Source organism: Lepidochelys kempii, chromosome 1 (assembly GCF_965140285.1).
Source record: "Lepidochelys kempii isolate rLepKem1 chromosome 1, rLepKem1.hap1, whole genome shotgun sequence".
NCBI classification, from domain to species: Eukaryota; Metazoa; Chordata; order Testudines; family Cheloniidae; genus Lepidochelys; species Lepidochelys kempii.
In genome coordinates, this window is record NC_136380.1 from 285,783,547 (window position 1) to 285,802,556 (window position 19,010).

Sequence of the window (19,010 nt, forward strand, 5' to 3'; positions counted from 1 at the left end):
CAACACTGATGCACCCCACGTCGTACCTGCTAGTTTCTGGATTATGCTGGCTCTCATTTTTATCTTAAAATGAGATAAAAATGACAAACTGTACTCAATATTGCTTTCATAATTTCAGAGCCACTGAAGACTGGATGGTACTCCTTTAAAGCAAGCCAGTGCCCTTCTTCACTGGGGAGGTCTCTTATTAATTGAGGACATACCCATGCACTCCAAGAAGCTTTTTAAGAAAGTTAAGTGAAAGCTGAGATTTTGGAGCTTGATTATGCAGCAAATTCTCTGGCCACAAGATACACTGACCAATGGCTCTAGTATTCTAAATCTCAAGAGCTTCACTTCTCTTTTTTTTTTTAAATCTTGCCATTAATCTAATCCATATGTTGCACCCTAAACCTACAAAAGGAAAATTACCTATAAGACTCTTATAGTCTCTTAATCTTGAATTTCGTTTTTCTTGCTCATCACTGACTGATTTCCACTGAAGTTTCATCCTGAAATATTCATCTCTAAAGAAAAAGAAAGGTCATTTTTAAACTAAATGCAACTTGCTAAGCCATTTCACTTTTCACAATTTGAATGTCACAATCTCTCAAAAAATAAAAGAACAGCGCAAACAGGAGTAAGCCATGGATAACTGCATTCAATAACATTAAACAGTTAGACTTAGGAAGACTTCCACATAACTACAATAAGCATATGCTTGAAAAAATTCTGAAACTATTTAAACCTACTTCGTAGTACAAAAGTATGTCTGTACTCACGTTTTTCTTTTTTGCAAATTAGTTCTTTCCTCTCTGGTACTGTGCCAAGGAAAATAACCCAAAAGGAATTTCCATACTTCTTTTCTCAAAGCATGGCAGAGTCCCTAAGGGAAAATATGCATATGCAATAAATAAGAATCAAAGAATGTAAGATTCTAGCTCTAGCGATGAAACAATGCCACAGTAAGCAGACACGGCTGAAAGTAATAATTGAAAACAAAGGTTAAGATGACTTTTCAGATTAGCTGAAGGCAAAGAGTATCCTCCCATACAGCTTTACAGTACCTACCACCTCACCTTATTAGGTTTCACAGGCGACGTCTACATTACAAGCTAGGGGTGTGATTCCCCAGTTTGTGTACACATACTCGCATTCTCAACACAATAGCAAAAGTATAATAGCAGTGTGGCCACGGTAGCACAGGCAGCAGCAGCAGAGAGACAGCTGGGCTGTGCTGAGTACATACCCACTGATTTCAGATGGGGTTGTACTCAGCACAGCTCAGATGCGCCTCCACTGTTGCCCTGGATTTGAGGGGTGTGTAAACCCCAGAATGTGATTAAGCGAATTGCAATCATGTTGTGTGCATTCAGCCACCCTGAATTAATTAAACAGGACGCCACATAGTTAAGGGTTAATTTGGACACTGGCTTTTAGAAACAAGGTCAAATCTAGCTGGCAGTTTCTGCCAATCAGAATGGGAGGAAGGGACAGACAAGTAAACAACTGAGTCTGAAAACCTTGAATTTAGACACCTCTGATATTAAAAGTTTATTGAAAGTTAGAAAAGTGATGATACAGCAGGGGTCATTATGACCTATGTGTTTTATAGAAGTAAGTTATAAAATATTAGCTAATAGAGTGTGCTTTGGAGCAGTCCTCTGAAGCCATCTTGAGAGTTTTCCTGACACCCTTTCTCCCCGGTGGGCCACTGGCCACTGCAAACCTGCTATTAATTACTCAATACCATTCCAGATGTTAGGTTTAGAACATCCCACGTATTTACCTATTGCTTATGTTTGTGTGTGCTTAAATCTAATAAACTGCAGTTTTAGAGCATGCTTACTTGCATTTTTCCTTGATCAGACAGAAGTGCCGAGTTCCTGTTGATTTATTCCTTATACCGCCTGGAGTGAAATAGTTTAGTTGCCCCTGTTGGGGGTTCTGAAAACCCTGGATAAGACCACTACCCATGCTACTGTGGCCTCACTACTATTTATATTCGCATTAGCTTGACGAGTAGGGCCCTCCCAAATTTCATGGCCGTGAAAAATGCGTCATGGACCATGAAATCAGACTTTCCCTGTGAAATCTAGCTATTGTAGGGGAGGGGGATTGACAGGGCTGTGGGTGCCTCACGGGGGACTCCCATGCACAGGGCTCCAGCTACTAGTCCCAGCAGGGTTTGGGAGAAACGAGACTTGCTCTGCACAGCTGCTCCTGCAGGGAGATCAGACCCACCTCCGGGTACCTCCCCTGGCTTCAGGAAGCTCCAAGGCTGTGTTCTGAAGACGGCAAACACTGAGCTTCCTGAAGCTGGGGGAGGTTGCTGGAGATGGGTCTGATCTTCCCCATGCTGCTGGGGAGTGCCCCAGCTGGGGGTTCCTAGCTGTTAGTCCCGGCCAGGCTGGGGAAGGATAGGACTTCCTCTTCCTCTGCATGGCTGCTCTCAGGAGGGAGATCAGGCCCACCTCCGGAACCTTCCGTATCTGTAGGTGGCTGCTGCCTTCAGAGCCCAGCCCAGCTCTGAAGGCAGCACAGAAATGAGGGTAGCAATCCAATGACCCCACTACAACAGCTTTGCGACCTGCCCACAAACCTCTTTTGGGTTAGGACCGCCACAGTTATAACATGATGAAATTTCAGAGGAAAACATCTGAAACCTTGAAATTGACTATTTTAAAAATATGATGGTGAAATTGACCAGAATGGACCAGGAATTTGGTAGGACCCTACTGATGAGGATCTACACCAACAGGGGAAATCACACTCCTAAGCTCATAGTGCAGACAATCAGAGACTTGGACAGAGAGAATCTGATTAGCCTTTATCTAGAAACACATTTAAAGAACCAATGCAATTGGTTTGTCAAATGACTGGAATAAAATCAAATGATTACATAGATGCTAGTGAAAACTACCAAAGCATCAGGCACAACCTGGCAACAGTGAAAGAAAATATCACTAAAAGATTAAGTCACATTTCACCCTACACTTCTCTCCCTCCTCAGAAACATCATTCTTGAACCTTTGTATAAGCATTAAAAGATAAGATAAATTCTAGACTTAAAACTCTGTACTGTAACTAACGAGTCCAAACTTTATTTTGCAACCCCCAAACCTGCTCTCCATTAGACCCAATTACCCAATACTCCAAGGTCTGGTACACCATTTGTAATATAAAATACACCTGGTGTCATAACTATAAATAAGAGCATATAACATGCAGATGATCCCACCACACAACTCATAATATGGGTGTGTACTTAAGAATGTTTATTTCTCAATAACCTTTCATAGTAAATCTGGCACTTCCTACCACATTTCTTTCCTATATCAAGGACTACTCCTGCCTGAATGTTACCTGCCTCAAATAGGACAAGCCCCTGCATCTCCTATGGGCAAGCATCTGCACTGTGCCTGGGAGAACAAAACAAATCTACTTCTTGAACACTGTTCAATAATGAAATATTAGCCACTATAGCAACAGTATTTCTTTACTCCTCACTATATTCCCCTCTTCTACTAGGTTAAAACAGGTACAATAGTGCCAAATATTTGCTGTATCACTTGGCTATGCCACCAAGTCAAGTGTAATCAAACCCAACAGATGGGAAGCAAGTTGGGACCTGGGTTTACTTCTCAGGCTGTCAGATGCTTAGGGCATTAAAACATGCTGGCCTTCTACGTTTAGGGTTTACAGGGTAATGCTGAGAGGGCAAGCAACACGCACATGGGCTGCACTGTGACAACAGCCAGCCAATGAGCCTGCTCTGCAACAGGCTCCTGGACTGACTGCCAAAAAAACCAAACATCACACATGACAACTGATTAGGAGATGTGTCCTTGCTATAACTGTTCTTCATAACTTTAGTTTGTATTTACTACTAGATTTGCACTACTGAAGCTGAATTCATATAATACAGGACTCCACAAAACAAGGCTAAAATTAACGAAAATCTTCAGGGTCAGCTTTAGCACAGCCCACAACAATTTCGCTACCAGAACAAACCACAGAGAGCAAGAAACAAGGGCAAGATAGGAGAGGAAGACTACGAATTCAGAAAAAAGGGGACTCACTTTCTAAAGAAAATAGCACTTTCATTAAAGCATTAACAGTTTCTTGGGAGGCACCTTCTTAGGCCTGGTTTACACTGCAGAGTTAGGTTGATGTAAATAGCTTTGCATCAACTTGTTTGCACTCACATTTATCTCCTGTCAATGTAAGCGCCTCATTACGGCAAGGCAGCAATACCACCTCCTCGAATGACGTTGAGCCATGGATGACATATTGTGGTCACCACAGCGCGAGCGCGGACACTGTGAGACCCGTATTGATGTTAATGATCCTCCAGCAGCTTCCCCAGTGACCGACAGTGACCGCTCTAGTCACATTTGTGAACTCCATTGCCCCTGGGTCATGGAAGCCACCCCCTTCAAAACTCTATGTATTTTTGAAATGCTTTTTTCCTAATTGCACTCCTTGGAGAGCACACCTAGCAGCTCTCCCTCGTTGTATGCGACTGCCCAACTGACCTGCTGGCTACATGCTCTACACTTGCTCCTGCCTGGAGTGGACAGGAGGTATTGGATCTCCTGGGCCTGTGGGGAAAAGAGGCTGTGCAGCCACAGCTGCAGACCAGTCATAGAAACATACACAATGATCGCACAGGGGATGCAGGTGAAGGGGTATGACAGGGATCAGCAGCTGTGCCACACGAAAGTGAAGCAACTGTGACAGGCGTACCAGAAGGCCAGGAAGGCCAACAGTTGATCTAGTGCTGAGCCATAGGCCTGCCACTTTTACAATGAGCTGTACACCATACTTGGTGGAGACCCCACCAAGCACCTCACATACCACTGTGGATACCTCCAAGGAGCCCAAGGCCTCAGCCATGAACAGCAAGGAAGAAGCAGAGGAGGGAGATGTAGCAGGAGGGTCCAGCTGTGCTGCGAGCCAGGATCTTTTTGAGACTCTACCACAATCTAACCAGTCCTACCAGCCGGGCACGGGTGAGCTCAATGAAGGGAAAGGAATCTCAGGTGTGCGCATGCATTCTCCTTTACAGTATTTAAATGTGAAAATGGCACTCAGCCCAATCCCAAAGGTAGAACTACATAGTTATCTACTTTTCATTGTTTTTCTCATATGAGAAGAGATACAACAGAGGTAGAGCTCTCATCTGCTATTTACTCCACTGTCAGGTTAGTGGGGAAAGGGGAGCCATGTGGAGCAGTTTGTTTATGCACATTGGGATGTCCCTAGAATCCTCTTGAGAGATCTTGATGAAACTTTCACAGAGGTAACTCTGCAATCCTCTTTTGAAGACTTCTAGGGATGGCAACCTTATTTCTTCCCTCACAATAGGACATTCCCATGCCACTCCACGATGACTTCTGCAGGACTCAGTTGCAGTAAACAGGTCAGCAGCATACAGACCCAAGCAGCTTTAGGACACCAGCAGCAGCTGTGTTCACTGTGCCTTTGTTGCCCCAAAGAATGAAGTTATCAGCTGAAATCATTACTCCCTATGGAAAATAGTGCCAGTACTCATTGCCACTACCCTGTGCTCATACCCATGGAAACGGGATAAAATTTTATTGTTTCATGCAACCGAACAGTTGCCTCATTTCCTACCCCACCATCCATCCCTCGCAGGTCAGACTCCCCATTTCAAAGAGGCACTTCAAAGCTGCGGCTCCAGAAGGACTCGGGCCTTCCACCCTCTGTGGCTCTTGTCCGGGTTCAGGAACCTGGGCTGGAGGCTGCCACTCCCTGCAGCTCCAGCCCCTCTTCGGCCTGGGCTTCCACCCCATGGCTCCTGCCAGGGATGGGGCACCCATTTTTCAAATTGTCCAGGGCCCCTGGGCCCATACATTAATCCACCACTGGCCCCGACGAGCAGCTAGGATCCCCCGGTTGGGGCGTTCCCAGCAACACTGGGGAAATCAGACCAGCCTCCACCTCCGGGAGCCTCCTCTAGCTGCAGAAAACTCCGCAGCTGCTGTCTTCAGAGCTTGGCTCTGAAGGCAGCACAGAAATGAGTACGGCAATCCTGCAACCCCCCTACAACAACTTTGGGACCCCCCCACCTCCTTTTGAATCAGGATCCCCCCAGTTACAACAGCATGAAATTTCAGATGTAAACATTTGAAATTGTGCAATTGACCAATTTTAAGACCCAGCGGCTGTAAAATTGACCAAAGTGAACCCTGGATTTGGTAGAGTCCTATTAATAACATGCCTAGCAATACTCAAGGCACATCACTTGTAACAGAACAAGACCACAGAACTCACAGGTTCAGTGAAAAAGTCGTGTAATAATTATAAATGTAAAATAGACAGCACAAAGTTCACTGGTTCATTTAAAGATGTGATTCATAAATGTACACCAAGTGCTATGCAATTCCTAGTAACCCTCAAAACTTCAGGGCCAACTAGAGCATAGTCCAGCTGAACACACTACCGTGGCTGACTATTAAAGTGCTCTTTCAAGTTCTCCTATCAGCCACATAGCGTCAAGCTGAGTTCTTCTAATTATCTTTCGTCTTGCTGTTCAAAGTCAGTAGACAGCCTCTCCACCTTTGCCCTCCACTCCTGCTGCAGCAGCTTTTGCCCCTTTGCCTCACAGATATTAGGCAGGGCACAACAGGCAGATATAACCATTAGGATATTTTTCTCACTGAAATCTAAACTAGCGAGTAAACACCGCCGGCATCCCTTCAGTCTACTGAAAGCACATTCAACTGTCATTCTGCACCTGCTGAGCCAGTAGGTGAAACTTTCCTTGGAGCTGTCAAGGTGACCAGCACACAGCTTCATGAGCCAGAGAAGCAAGGGGTATGCTGGGTCTCCCAGGATCACTATTGGCATTTCAACATCACCAATGGCAATCTACTGGTTGGGAAAAAATATCCCCACTCGCAGCTTCCTGAACAGTCCTGCATTCTTAGAGATGTGAATATCATGCATCCCTGACCAGTCCACATTGATATCCATGAAGAATCCCCATTGATCCACCAACACTTGCATAACCATACAGAAGTAGCCCTTTCTGTTGGCTGGTACCGGAGAAACTCCCCAGACTCCATTTTATATTTCTAATCTCCATTTTCTAACCCTAGCTTTCCACTTGAATAAGCAGGAGTCACTTCACCACTGAGTGTTATGGGTCACATGACCACTGCAAGTAAAATGAGGTCTAACGACAAAGTGTTTCTAGGCTGAGTATACCCAGTGCAAAAAATGGGGAAAAGGTCATTGGCAGAAAGCCAAGAATATGTAAGATGGTGACTTGGCAAAAAGTCAAGTAGGGCAAGGTCTTAACTGTGCAGTAAATAACAGCAGTGAGCATGTGCAGAATGTTAGCATACATCCAAGAATGAGGTAATGTTTAACAGTGAGCATGCTGTCAGAATAGAAAGGTTTAAAAAGGTGAGCAGTTAAAACAGTTGAGAGCAGAGCAGAGCAACTGCTGAAGGAGGTCAGCAGTGTAGCTGAAAGAAATGAAGAGCGGAGCTAAGAAGAGGGAGAACACATGCCATGCTGATAACTAATGGGAGTTGGCAACAGCAATCAAAGAGTGACATCAACGGATTTTAGAGTGTTTGCTAAATCTCATTATAGTATAGTGTGGGATTAGCATGTGTGTGTGTGTTGATAAAGGTGCATAAAATGTTGTGTTCACTCCAATTTACCTATGTAAAATTGGAAGTTCAATTTAAGAACTGCTGTCAGCACCCTGTACAGACTGGTCATCTGTAACAGAGCACACCCACTTAACGTCATTCAAACTGTACTGCAGTTTGAGTTCTCTTTAATTTGCAACAAGTGATTTGTGTTTAATCCATGCTTTTAGATTACACTGTATTAGGGATTATTAGTTATAGTAATAAAAAGATACTTTGTGTTGGAAAGAACACTGCCTGTGTCAATCATTTTAATCAGAAGGCTATATCCGTATCCTCAAAGTGTTTCCTTGACTACCCTGGAGACCCATACCTAGGGAAGGACAGATTAAGGGAATGATAGGAAGATTATTCTAGGGGTGCCCGCAAACCTATTTTTCAGAGTAACAGGGCTGGGGCCAAAATAGGAACGTGCATGCCATCTATCACTCCACTGCAGATCAGGAACCCAATAGCTGCAAATCTAGCCACAATATCCTGCACACGGCCTAGAGTCACAGTCCTGCATTGCAGGATACAATTAACAGCTCTAAACGCTTGCATGACAGTGGCTGCCATTACGGATTTTCCAACTCCAAAAAGATCTCCCACTGACCGGTAGCAATACAGCACTGCAAACTTCCCAGAGTGCAATCACCACTTGCTTCTCAACTGTCAGTGCAGCTCTCATTCTGGTGTCTGCGCTGAAGGGCTTGGGTGAGCGCTGTATACAGATCCAGGAATGTAGCGTTTCACATCTGAAAGTTCTGCAGCCACTGCTCATTGTCCCAAACCTGCACTACAATGTGTTCCCACTAGCTGGTGCCTGTTTCCCAGGCCCAAAAGCTCCATCATCTGCAGCTACTCCATTAATGCCACCAACAACCTTGAATTGTTTTTCACTATGTTCCACAGTCATCTGTCCTCAAAGAAATCAACATGTCCTCTGTTGTTGCAGAACTTCCTGCAGCTCTGAAAATACCAGAATATTGTTCATTCTGTGTTTGCAAGGTTAATGACAATAGCGCAGAGTTCTACGGGCTCCACGCTTCTGTCAGAGATGGTTGACAGCAAAAAGTGCCATGCGGGTTTGTGGGATTTTTAGAAAAGGCATAAATTGTGGGATGGGGACCACATTATGGGATGGGAAAAGTTGCATGATGGAATCTTGACCCTTTATTCACAGCTCCCCCTACGCACAACTTGTGTGTGCTCTACAATGCACTGCAAAAATTCTGCAAAAGGCACTGCACCACAGGGTAGTGTGTGGCATACTGTAATATCTACCCATGATGTACCACACTTTGCATCAACACAAGCACTCCTGGAGAGCGGTCAATGCAATGCAAGCAGCCAAATACGAACTCACAAGTGATGTATTAACCACAAAGGCTTTTACACTGGTGTAACTTGCGTCAACCAACGTCTGTCGCGTAGACATGGCCGTAGTTAGAACACTTTCCCTCCCTAAGTAATTTTGCCTCTTCTATTGTATTGGCCAAGGTCCAGTCACCTATCTCCGCCTTTTTACTTCCAAATTCTCTTACCAGCTAATAAAAGTCCTCTGTGTCTTGGGACTGCATTTCTTTGTGTTGCTGCAGACTTGCCTTAACATTGTTTGAACACCTCAACAGACTTTGTTTAATCTGTCCAACAACACTGACAAGTTCAAAGCCTTCTGGAAATTGCAAGCATGATGAAATCAGCTCAGTAGCACAGTTTGCAGAGAAGTGGAAAGAGAACTAAAATTTGACCGTAAGGGGTTGGTTGACTCGGTTCCTAGCAACAGCTTCATTAATGAACATAAATTACCCCTTTGAATATCATTTGCTTTATGAAGTCAGCATCTAAGATTCTTCCTTCTGAATCCATGTTCTTAGTCCATTCTTCAGCAGACACTGGCTCTCTTCTGATAACGTCAGGTCGTTTACCTAGATCAATCTAAAATATTAAAAAACCCTATGTTACATGAATGCCATTACACTGATCCATTAATTTTCTTTTAAAAAAACCCAAATGATAGTATTAAATCCAGCTCTCTCCTCCATATTCACTTGGGGCTATGGCCACAGCAGATGCACTGTGTATAGGGAGTTAAAAGGAAAGGGGGAAATGGACAGATTTGAGGAGCATGCCACAGTTCCAAAGGGGGTTCTTGCACATCATAGCATAGTAGGGATTTGGGGGTTAGACTAGCAGATCATTTGCTGTGTGTACACACTGGCTATTCTCCCCTCAACTCCGGAGAGAGGGTAGTTTTGAAAGTGCAGCAAAGCTCCATGGCCAGGAAATTACTTTCCCCTCAGTCCCCAACCCAAATATGTGAGCACTGAGTAGGGCTCAGGCTTCAGACATAGTTTCTATTTTAGCCCTGCTGCTCGAAATATTTTGCTCATGGCAGCAACAAAGCCTATTTCAGCTCAAGTGGGTTTTAACTGCTTAGAAGCCACACAAGTTTAGCATATCAAAGCACACAGGTCAACATTATCTCAAATAAATCATATACTTTCTGTAATATCCATGGTTAACTGAACAACTGCTGGGTAGTAAATCCAAGGAATCTACAGATTACATAGTTGAACTTGCTGACAATTTTCATTTTCAGCTATTGAGAAAACCTGAACAATTTGAGTTTTTAAAAAGTTTTATAAAAACTGCTTCTGATATATTTAATGCCACCTCAAAGCATTGGGCTGTTTAAATAATTTCACTGCCATGAATCACTTATATAAATAAAACATAATTATTTTATTAACTGTAAAAAATTTATATCCACAGAGTTCACAATAAGTGAGTCATGGTAGAATTACAAGTGCATGGAATTACTTGCTATCCCCCAGTCTTTACAATACAACTGATCATTCCATTTAGTATTTTGTTTTAATACAATTAGACCTGTGTAAGTATAAATGGATAGTCTAAACTGTTTAAATTAACCATACAGAAATAAGGTTAATTGCACATATATATTAAGAGAGATTGAAGGTATAAGTATATAATATAGATCTAAAACCAAACACAGGAAATAAGCCAAACATGAACTGAACCAGTTTCTATGGGGATGGTCTTGTAAGATGAGCAACCTGAGCTTCCACTGGCGTCAATGGGAGATAAATTGGATGCTAATAAGCAACAACGCTATTTTTCTCTGAATGCATGAAAGGAAGCATTTTGATATACATTCTCAAGCTATTAGTATTGATCTTATGCTATGTCATGGTTTATAGTAGTGCCCTGCAACAAGATTGGACGCAACTACAAGTGCATGGTCCGGATCGTGTGGAAAAACAACTGGACCCCCTTGGGCTCTCCTCCTCCAGTCTGTGGGGTTGGCACAGCAGTGACTGCGTGCCCTGCTCTCGTCATCCACTACCACCTTGCGGCGTCGTGCCTTTCACTTCACAGCGCACACATTGCGCAGCAGGGGCCGGCATTCAACAGTAGCAGAGCATGCAGCTGCTGCCATGCCAACCCCACAGGCAAGAGGACAGCGGAGGTGCTAGCTCAGGTTCAAGGAGAAGGGTCAAGGTCTGGTTGGGCTGTAAAATTTGCTGACCCTCTCAGGCTCAGATTAAGTCAGGCGGGCTTGGATTCAGCCTAAAAAGTTAGGCCTGAGCAGACCTCTACTTTCTAGACAAGACATAAACCAAAGCCTCAAGAACACACACAACATGCTTCAACAATTCTAAATTCAGTGATTGTAGCAGTGAAGATATTCAGGATGTAAGAAATGTGCTTTCTGTCTGTATTATGCTACTATGCTATCTACACACTCACTCGTGTAATAACTTCAAATCCTGGTTCCTCCTGTTGATTTATCTTTAGCCCTGGAATAGCATCACTGAGAAAGTCTGCCATTTCAGATGGTGGTCGCTGTTGAGTTGAAGAGTCAATTCCTCGCAAACTATCAAAAATATAGTTTGTCACTTTGGAAAATCCTCCCATAGTTGCTGTATATGGATCCTTCTTCAATTTCTATGTAACAGTAGGAGAGGAAAACAAGTTAACAGTAACAGCCTCATATTTCACACAACTACCCTAACAAAAATATAAATTATAACCAAAATTTCTCAAAAATTATTCTGAAAGTTAAAGGTTTTATAATAGCAATTTTGCATAGCATAATTTTAATGTGCTAAAAACGTCTAAAATGAGAAATCACAACAGGTAGTAGTATAACACTAATGATTTAATTTGAGAGATTGGCCAGTGATGTGCTAGCTAAATCTAGCCTACTTATATCAGAATAATAAGTCATGTCCAGTGCTTACTTTCCAATGGTGAATGGCCCAAAATGTCTTTCTTCTGTCTAGTTGCTCTACCTTCACAGAGAAAATACATCTTGAAGCAAGAAGCATCCTGCTAGAAATCTTACAGAAAAACTCTCTTTGATCACTAAATCTGAAAACTAATACAATTTAGTCAATATTACTTCCTTTGTAAATCAAATCAATGGGATGAGATCCTGGCCCCAAAGAAGTCAATGGGAATTTTGCTATCAATGGGAGGCCAGGATTTCACCCAGTAATTGGCAGTTATAAAACAGAATAGTTTCCATCTGTGCAATATTGTGCACTGAACAGCACATATATTAGGTGAAAGAACATTATTGGTGAAAATATTCTTTCCTTGAATAATTACCTAACATTTGGGCAAGACTTGCCTTGTGTTTCTTCCCCCACCCGCCCTATGAAAAAAAGTTATGGAGTATATTTGAATAATCTAAAATACTTATATCTTTATGTATAAGGCCGTAGGCAAAGCTGAAGTAAACAAGGTTTTGCCTATTGAAATAAAATCTGTACAACATGGAGGAGCAACACTTGGACCTTAAGGAATAGCTGATCATATGAAAAATAATGAAATTTCATGAACACGTAGTTATAGTATACAGGTAGAACATAAGTTCTTCACTTTCTACAGAAAGCTTGCTTAATTGTTTGGGAAGTTTTTTTGGCAGCGGAAGGGCAGAGGTATTTTTAGATGACTTCCTTTTAAAATCTGAAAGGAATACTGAGGAGTAGTAGGTTTTATACATAGTACATACCTGTATTAGACCATATGTTGGTTCATCAAGGAGATTTTCAAAAGACTGTGAAAGACTCTTGTTCTGACAATTGACAAGAAGAATTCTTTTATCCTGTGGAGATCTGTAATAAAATACAGTTTGTATCACAAGATGCCAGTTTTTCTACAAATGTTTTTAAAATTTTAGGTTTTGTAAGTTACAATTGGTGCTGTGTGTGAGAAAAGCTGATGCTGAACATAAAATCATTCTTAGCCCCTTTACACAATACACTTACAAAAATATTTACAATATGCAATTTCTTCATTTTTATACATAGTTCTCAATCTATTTAATTGTCAGAGTCGGATTGCCATTTACAAGGTGCATTATTTTGTTATACTCATTATATTCTGAAACAGAACTGTCCTATTACAGCCCTGCAAAAAGGTATTCTAGTTTGGAATCCAAATGCTAAATCCACTCTGAAACCTGATCATCAGATGGCTGCTTTCAATGTACTTGAGCAATCTAGTATTTCAGAGAAGCATCTAAAAAATTATGACAAACCCCACCCTCCACTGCCCTTCACCTGAGGCTCACTATTCGGGAAATCAATTGGTTAAATTCACTATTTCTAGTCTTTGAAACAAAAATTATTTTATTTCATTGCTACATAGAACACATACTTGGCTATTAAAGCCTAAGATAAGAACTTTAATAACGGTTATCTCTTTTCAGTTCCAACATGACAGGATACAATGTTAATGCAGGAGGATATGAAATTCAACAAGAGATCTCATTTCAAGTCTGCCAGACCACAGTCATAGGTCTCTGGCAATGGCAGTTAATAAACCTCAACTGGGTTTTGCTAAAAGCAGCAGAGGGGACAAAGGTTGAGTCATGTACTATGATTTGTCAAGCCAGGAGGATGAAAACCCTTGTAAGAAATTTCCATTTTAAATTAAACATTCTCTCTCTGGACAGATACTTGTTCAAAACAAAATGTGGAGCTACGCACATTCACAAAAGCAGTTATTCACGGAATTCCAGCTTTGACAATGTGGCATCAGAACAGGATTGTATTCAATAAAAACAGAGATACAAAGCCAAACTAAATAGCACAGAATGTTCAAAGTGATAAATCTAATAAATATATTTGTTCCATCTCAGCCACTTCAGACATACTGACTTGAGCAGTGACTGAATACTTTCATAACAGAATATTATTAGATGGAAGGCAAAAAGGTTATCAAAGTTCAGGAGGAGGGGGGAATGCCAGCCTGCCCAATTATTATATTGTTTTACAAAGCAGTTATGCTATCCCTATATGAATAACAAGGGTACAGTATGTATGAATAATGGAAACAGCAAGAAAGCAAAACATTAAATAACTGATTATGTAACATTTTTATATACTATGACATCACAGAGATAATAAAAATAGTGCCTTTTCCCAGAAAATATTGTAACTGAGGTTATACATGTCAGGAAATAAAGCAAGGAGAGATGATACTAGCAAGAGGAGGGAAGGAGATTTACACATAATAAGGTCTGAAGTTGGTTGTTTTCACAAGGAACATATGATCTCTTATTTTTCTTTATGTTGATCATATTAAGCAGACATAGAAGTTCAAATATTTGTTGGAGAAACTATAGAAAGAAGTGGGTTTAGAAGAGAGGGAAGATGTGGGGTACAGAATAAGAAAACATTATTCCAAGTTGAGGAGGGGAGAAGAAGACTGAAGAATTTCAAAAATACACATTTATTAAAATTAAGATTTTTAAAAGCAGATAAGTCAATGACACTTGATTATAGATCTGCATGGAGCTAGGACCACACTAACAACCTCGATTTTTTTTAGCTACCACAACCATGCATAACTCTCAAGCACTCAAGGCACCCTACTTCTCATCATATTAAAGTAAAAATCATTATTAGTCAAAAAAACATTAGAAAGCACTTTTAGTGTTTTTATATCAACGTACTATGCACAGTAACAAGCTGAAGAGCAAATGATGGGCAGAACAAGGAAACATCTATAATGATGCAACAATAAAAATGTAATGTAAGAACGGCCATGCTGGATCAGACCAATGGTCCATCTAGCCCAGTCTCCTATCTTCTGACAGCAGGAAATGCCAGGTGCTTCAGAGGGAATGAACAGAACAGGGCAATTTATTGAGTGATCTTTCCCCTGTCACCCACTCCCAGCTTCCTGCAGTCAGAGGCCAAAGCATGGGGTTGCATCCCTGACCATCTTGACTAACAGGCATTGATGGACCAAGCCTCCATGAACTTATCTAATTCTTTTTTGAACCCCGCTATAGTTTTGGCCTTCACATCATCACCTGACAATGAGTTCCAGAGGTTGACAGTGCACTGTGTGAAGTAGTACTTTCTTTTGTTTGTTTTATACCAGCCGCCTATTAATTTCATTGACTGACCCCTTGTTCTTGTGTTATGTGAAGGAGTAAATAATACTTCCTTATTCATTTTCTCCAAACTATTCACGATTTTATAGACCTCTATCATATCCCCCCTTAGTCATCTCTTTACCAAGCTGAAAAGCCCCAATCGTTTTAATCTCGCTGCATATGGAAGCTGTTCCACGCTCCTGATAATTTTTGTTGCCCTTCTCTGTACCTTTTCCATTTCTAATGCATCTTTTTTTGATATGGGGCGACCGGAACTGCATGCAGTATTCAAGGAGTGGGTGTACCATGGATTTATATAGTGGCATGATGATATTTTCTGTCTTATCTATTCTTTCCCTAACGGTTCCAAATATCGTTAACTTTTTTGATTGCTTCTGCACATTGAGCAGATGTTTTCAGAGAACAATCCACGATGACTTCTAATCTCTTTCTTGAGAGTTAACAGCTAATTTAGATCACATCAAAAATAAAAGTTCCGTTATCATAGGATGCACAAGTCCTGACCAAGACAAGTTGCTAAAAATTTTAAAGAATGGGCACACTGAAGATAAATCAGAACAAACAAGTAGAAAAGACTTCTCCCTAAACTGTATTAATTATTCTTTTTGGGAATTTTACTCCTCCTTCTGAAGCATTTGGTACTGGATACTAGATCTGGATAGAGAAAGCTGATTATGTTTAGCAGAGGATTTCAAAATGTGATTTCATTCCAATTTGCAATGAAAACTAAAAAAATTTCAGAACTCTCAATGACCCAGACCCTCTTGATAGACTGTACCAGAGCTGGGGACACTTGAAACCAGAGGGAGATAGCTGGAGGAAACCAGACAGATTTCCAATGGAATCCTGCCTGGGTTCTGTCAGAACTCTGTCAAAATTAAACTGTCTCTGTGAAATGTTTAGATCTCAACCAATAGCCAAATTCCAATGAAAAAATGTTTCAGAGTGTTTCACCACCAGTGCTAGTGGACGCTACCAGAAAGGCGACACCATACTAGGAAGACCATTAGTCTGATCTAATATGGTAGTTCACATGCTCCTAATCACATGCTACTTTGGGGCCAGGTTGCAGCCTGTGCTGCATACCAGCTCAAGGGAGTAGAGGCAGGGGTGGACATGGGGACACCCTATTGCTCCCTTGTACCACTGCTTCCTGTGTGAAAAGGGAACTGGGCTTTGCAGAACTGTTAGGTTTCCCCTCCCAGACAGGTGGGCAAGAAGGAAGGGAGTCATCACGGCACCCCTCGAAAGGGCCTGGCAGCATAATACACCAGTGCATCATGAAGTGTAAACTCCTCCCAATGGTCTAGGGAAATCTGGAGGGAAACTGACTTCCTAAATCACAATCTCTCTCCCAGGCTGCTCCAGGAGCAGCCCTTTACTAAGGATTGGACCACAAACTGACAATCCAGTCTTTGGTAGAAGTATACTTTAAACAGCAGTTATATATTTGGACCTGGTTTGCACTTAAAAGTTTTGCTAGTATAGATAAGTTACTTAGGGGGTATGATTTTTTGCTGACATAATTATTCAGGCAAAAGCATTAACGCATATGTAGCTATACCAGCAAACCTTTTAAACAAGGTCTAATAATCCTGCCTTATTTCTTTTTGTGATACTGCTATTATCATGTTTATAGACAAACAAAGAAGGATGTTTGTTTTGGTTCAGAGCACACTTAACGTCTTACAAATAGTACTGAATGCATGTTGTGAGAAGGTATCGACTTTACTGTCGAAAGAGTGCCACTTCAAAGGAGAGTTGTCAAGAAAATAAGAGACCATACATTCATCTTTGGGCTACACTAATGCAACAACAGATCACGTTGGAAAGGAAGTAGTACAGAATAAAATATGGGCCAAATGGGATAGGTGGAGATAAGGATAAATTATTCTTGGCTTATTCTCCAAATGCATCAGATTTATACTTAGTTACAAAAAAGAAAAAAGCATTAAATTTTTGTGCTAACAAACTAAAGTGATATTAAAGTGTAATACTAAAGTATTACAATTACTGTATTTACAGATTCATAATTTATCTTGCTAGTTGCCTTAAATTACTTTTCTAATGTAACAAGAAAAATAAATTGAATGTGTTGCTACCTTAATGTTATTTCTAGAAAACAGCTGGAATATTGTTTAAAAAAAAAAAGAGAGAGAATTAACTCACAAATATAGCTAACATGCTTCCGAGTCACAAAGTACGTGAACATGAAGCACTCGCTCTAATCCCCAAAACATATTTTAAACACTAGATAGATCTGTAAGAAAATACAAAGCACTAGACAGCTTTTCAAATTAGAGGGGAGTTGCATATCGAAAGGATATTTTTCAGCTGGAAATTATAGTCTATAATGACTATTATGACTGTCTATAGTAACTATGTTAACCCTGTGAAGCTTGTCACACAGTGAACTGGTCAAAATATTTATTACAAAATTTCATAATCGCTATTTCCTTTTTTGACAAGGTGGTATGTTGTGGCCTAATGTAAAACCATCAGATTTGTACTAAGAAAAATTGTTGGGTCAAATGGAAGCCTCAACTAAAAGTGTGCATTTCTTTCCTTATACCTCACAGATCAGTACAGAAAACCTCCTAGTTTGGCTTCAGTACCCTCCAGGAGATAGGGCCTGATTCCAGGAGACTCCCAGTGAAACCGGGAGGGTTGGCAACCCTAGATCTGTCCCGAGGCCCTGTCCTTGCTCCCCCTCCGGTGGGGCCTCAGCTCAGGCCAGTGGCCTGGAGCCTGGGGCTTGGCAGGCCAGTGGCCTGGGCCAGCTCCGGGGTCAGGCCAGTGGCCTGCGCCAGCTCGGGCGGGCAGCTCAGACGATTCGGCCAAGGCTGCTCCGGCCGCGGGGCGCCTTGGGGCTCTGGCAGGCAGGGTAGGGGCACGGGCTCAGGCAGAAGGGGTGAGGTCAGGGGGCTAGCCTCCCCAAAGAGGGGGGTTCACCCCACACCCACCTAGCCCCTCCACAGACTGGAATGGAAGATTTCTACCACCAAATCTCTGTACCCATGGAGGGCAAGGGTAGTAGAACATAAACAGAGCAGAGATAGAGAAGTGGAAAAAGATCAAAATACTGCTGTAAAGATCATTTTCCTGGCTCATAGCTTTGACCACATCTACTGTCTTTCATCACAAGAACCAACTACTTGTCCTCATTTTCAAGATTCTTCACAACCTATACCCACCCTATCTGTCATATCTCAGACACTATTGGGATGCTGACTCGCCCCTCTGTTCTGCCTTTGTTGCCACCCTTCATCACCCACTTGCTTTATTTTCCAACCACCTTCATGTTTTCTCCCATACTGCCCTTCTCGCATTGGAGGAAGAGCTCCCCATTAAAAAAAAATCTTCAAAGCCATCTCATTATCACCCTTCTAATCCATTCTTTGCCATGATGCCTACAAAATACTTGATAATGGTTAGACAGCTGATGTGTCAAATTTAGAGTCTAAGCTCTTTGGGGACATAGTCTTTACACTGTACAGTGCCTAGAACAATGGGGTCCTGGTCCATGACTGGGGCTCCTATGGGCTACCGCAATACAAATAATTAAAAAAGATACCAAACAACAACTTCTGGAGCTCAATACAGTGGGAGGTATTATGAAACATAAGATATGCACCTGATCAGAAAACAAATTCTACTAGCCAGAGGACAACACAACAGAAGTTCCTGCAAGGCAGAACCCCAGTGAGAAAACCAGCCCCTGATACTGTACATAAAGCTAGTCTAATAGTGATGTAATATCCTCTCAGGAGGGTATCAGTGTTCAAGATTTGTATTTAGTCCTTCATTTCTGGGTCAGCAGGAGCAACTTTATAAGAAACTGTAAGGATCCATGGTCAGTTTTCTTGGCCAGTTTTTTTTTTTTCCTTCAAATCCTTAAGAAGAGAATGTGAAGTTGT

The 19,010-nt window shown here is 41.7% G+C and overlaps 1 protein-coding gene across 7 annotated transcripts in view; it reads right to left on the minus strand.

Annotated features, from left to right (window-relative positions):
* The window catches only part of TBC1D15 (TBC1 domain family member 15), a 97,985-nt gene that overhangs the window by 47,008 nt on the left and 31,967 nt on the right, over positions 1 to 19,010 (minus strand). For 5 of the 7 annotated variants that reach the window (XM_078851124.1, XM_073327764.1, XM_073327763.1 and 2 more), the window contains 6 exons: positions 12,697 to 12,799; positions 11,921 to 11,971; positions 11,427 to 11,624; positions 9,462 to 9,590; positions 762 to 865; positions 412 to 506 (listed from right to left, as the gene is read on the minus strand). In XM_078851124.1, the coding sequence (XP_078707250.1) occupies positions 412 to 506; positions 762 to 865; positions 9,462 to 9,590; positions 11,427 to 11,624; positions 11,921 to 11,971; positions 12,697 to 12,799 (680 nt within the window). The remainder of the gene's footprint in view (positions 1 to 411; positions 507 to 761; positions 866 to 9,461; positions 9,591 to 11,426; positions 11,625 to 11,920; positions 11,972 to 12,696; positions 12,800 to 19,010) is intronic. The other 2 variants (XM_073327765.2, XM_073327762.2) reach the window with 1 other exon arrangement.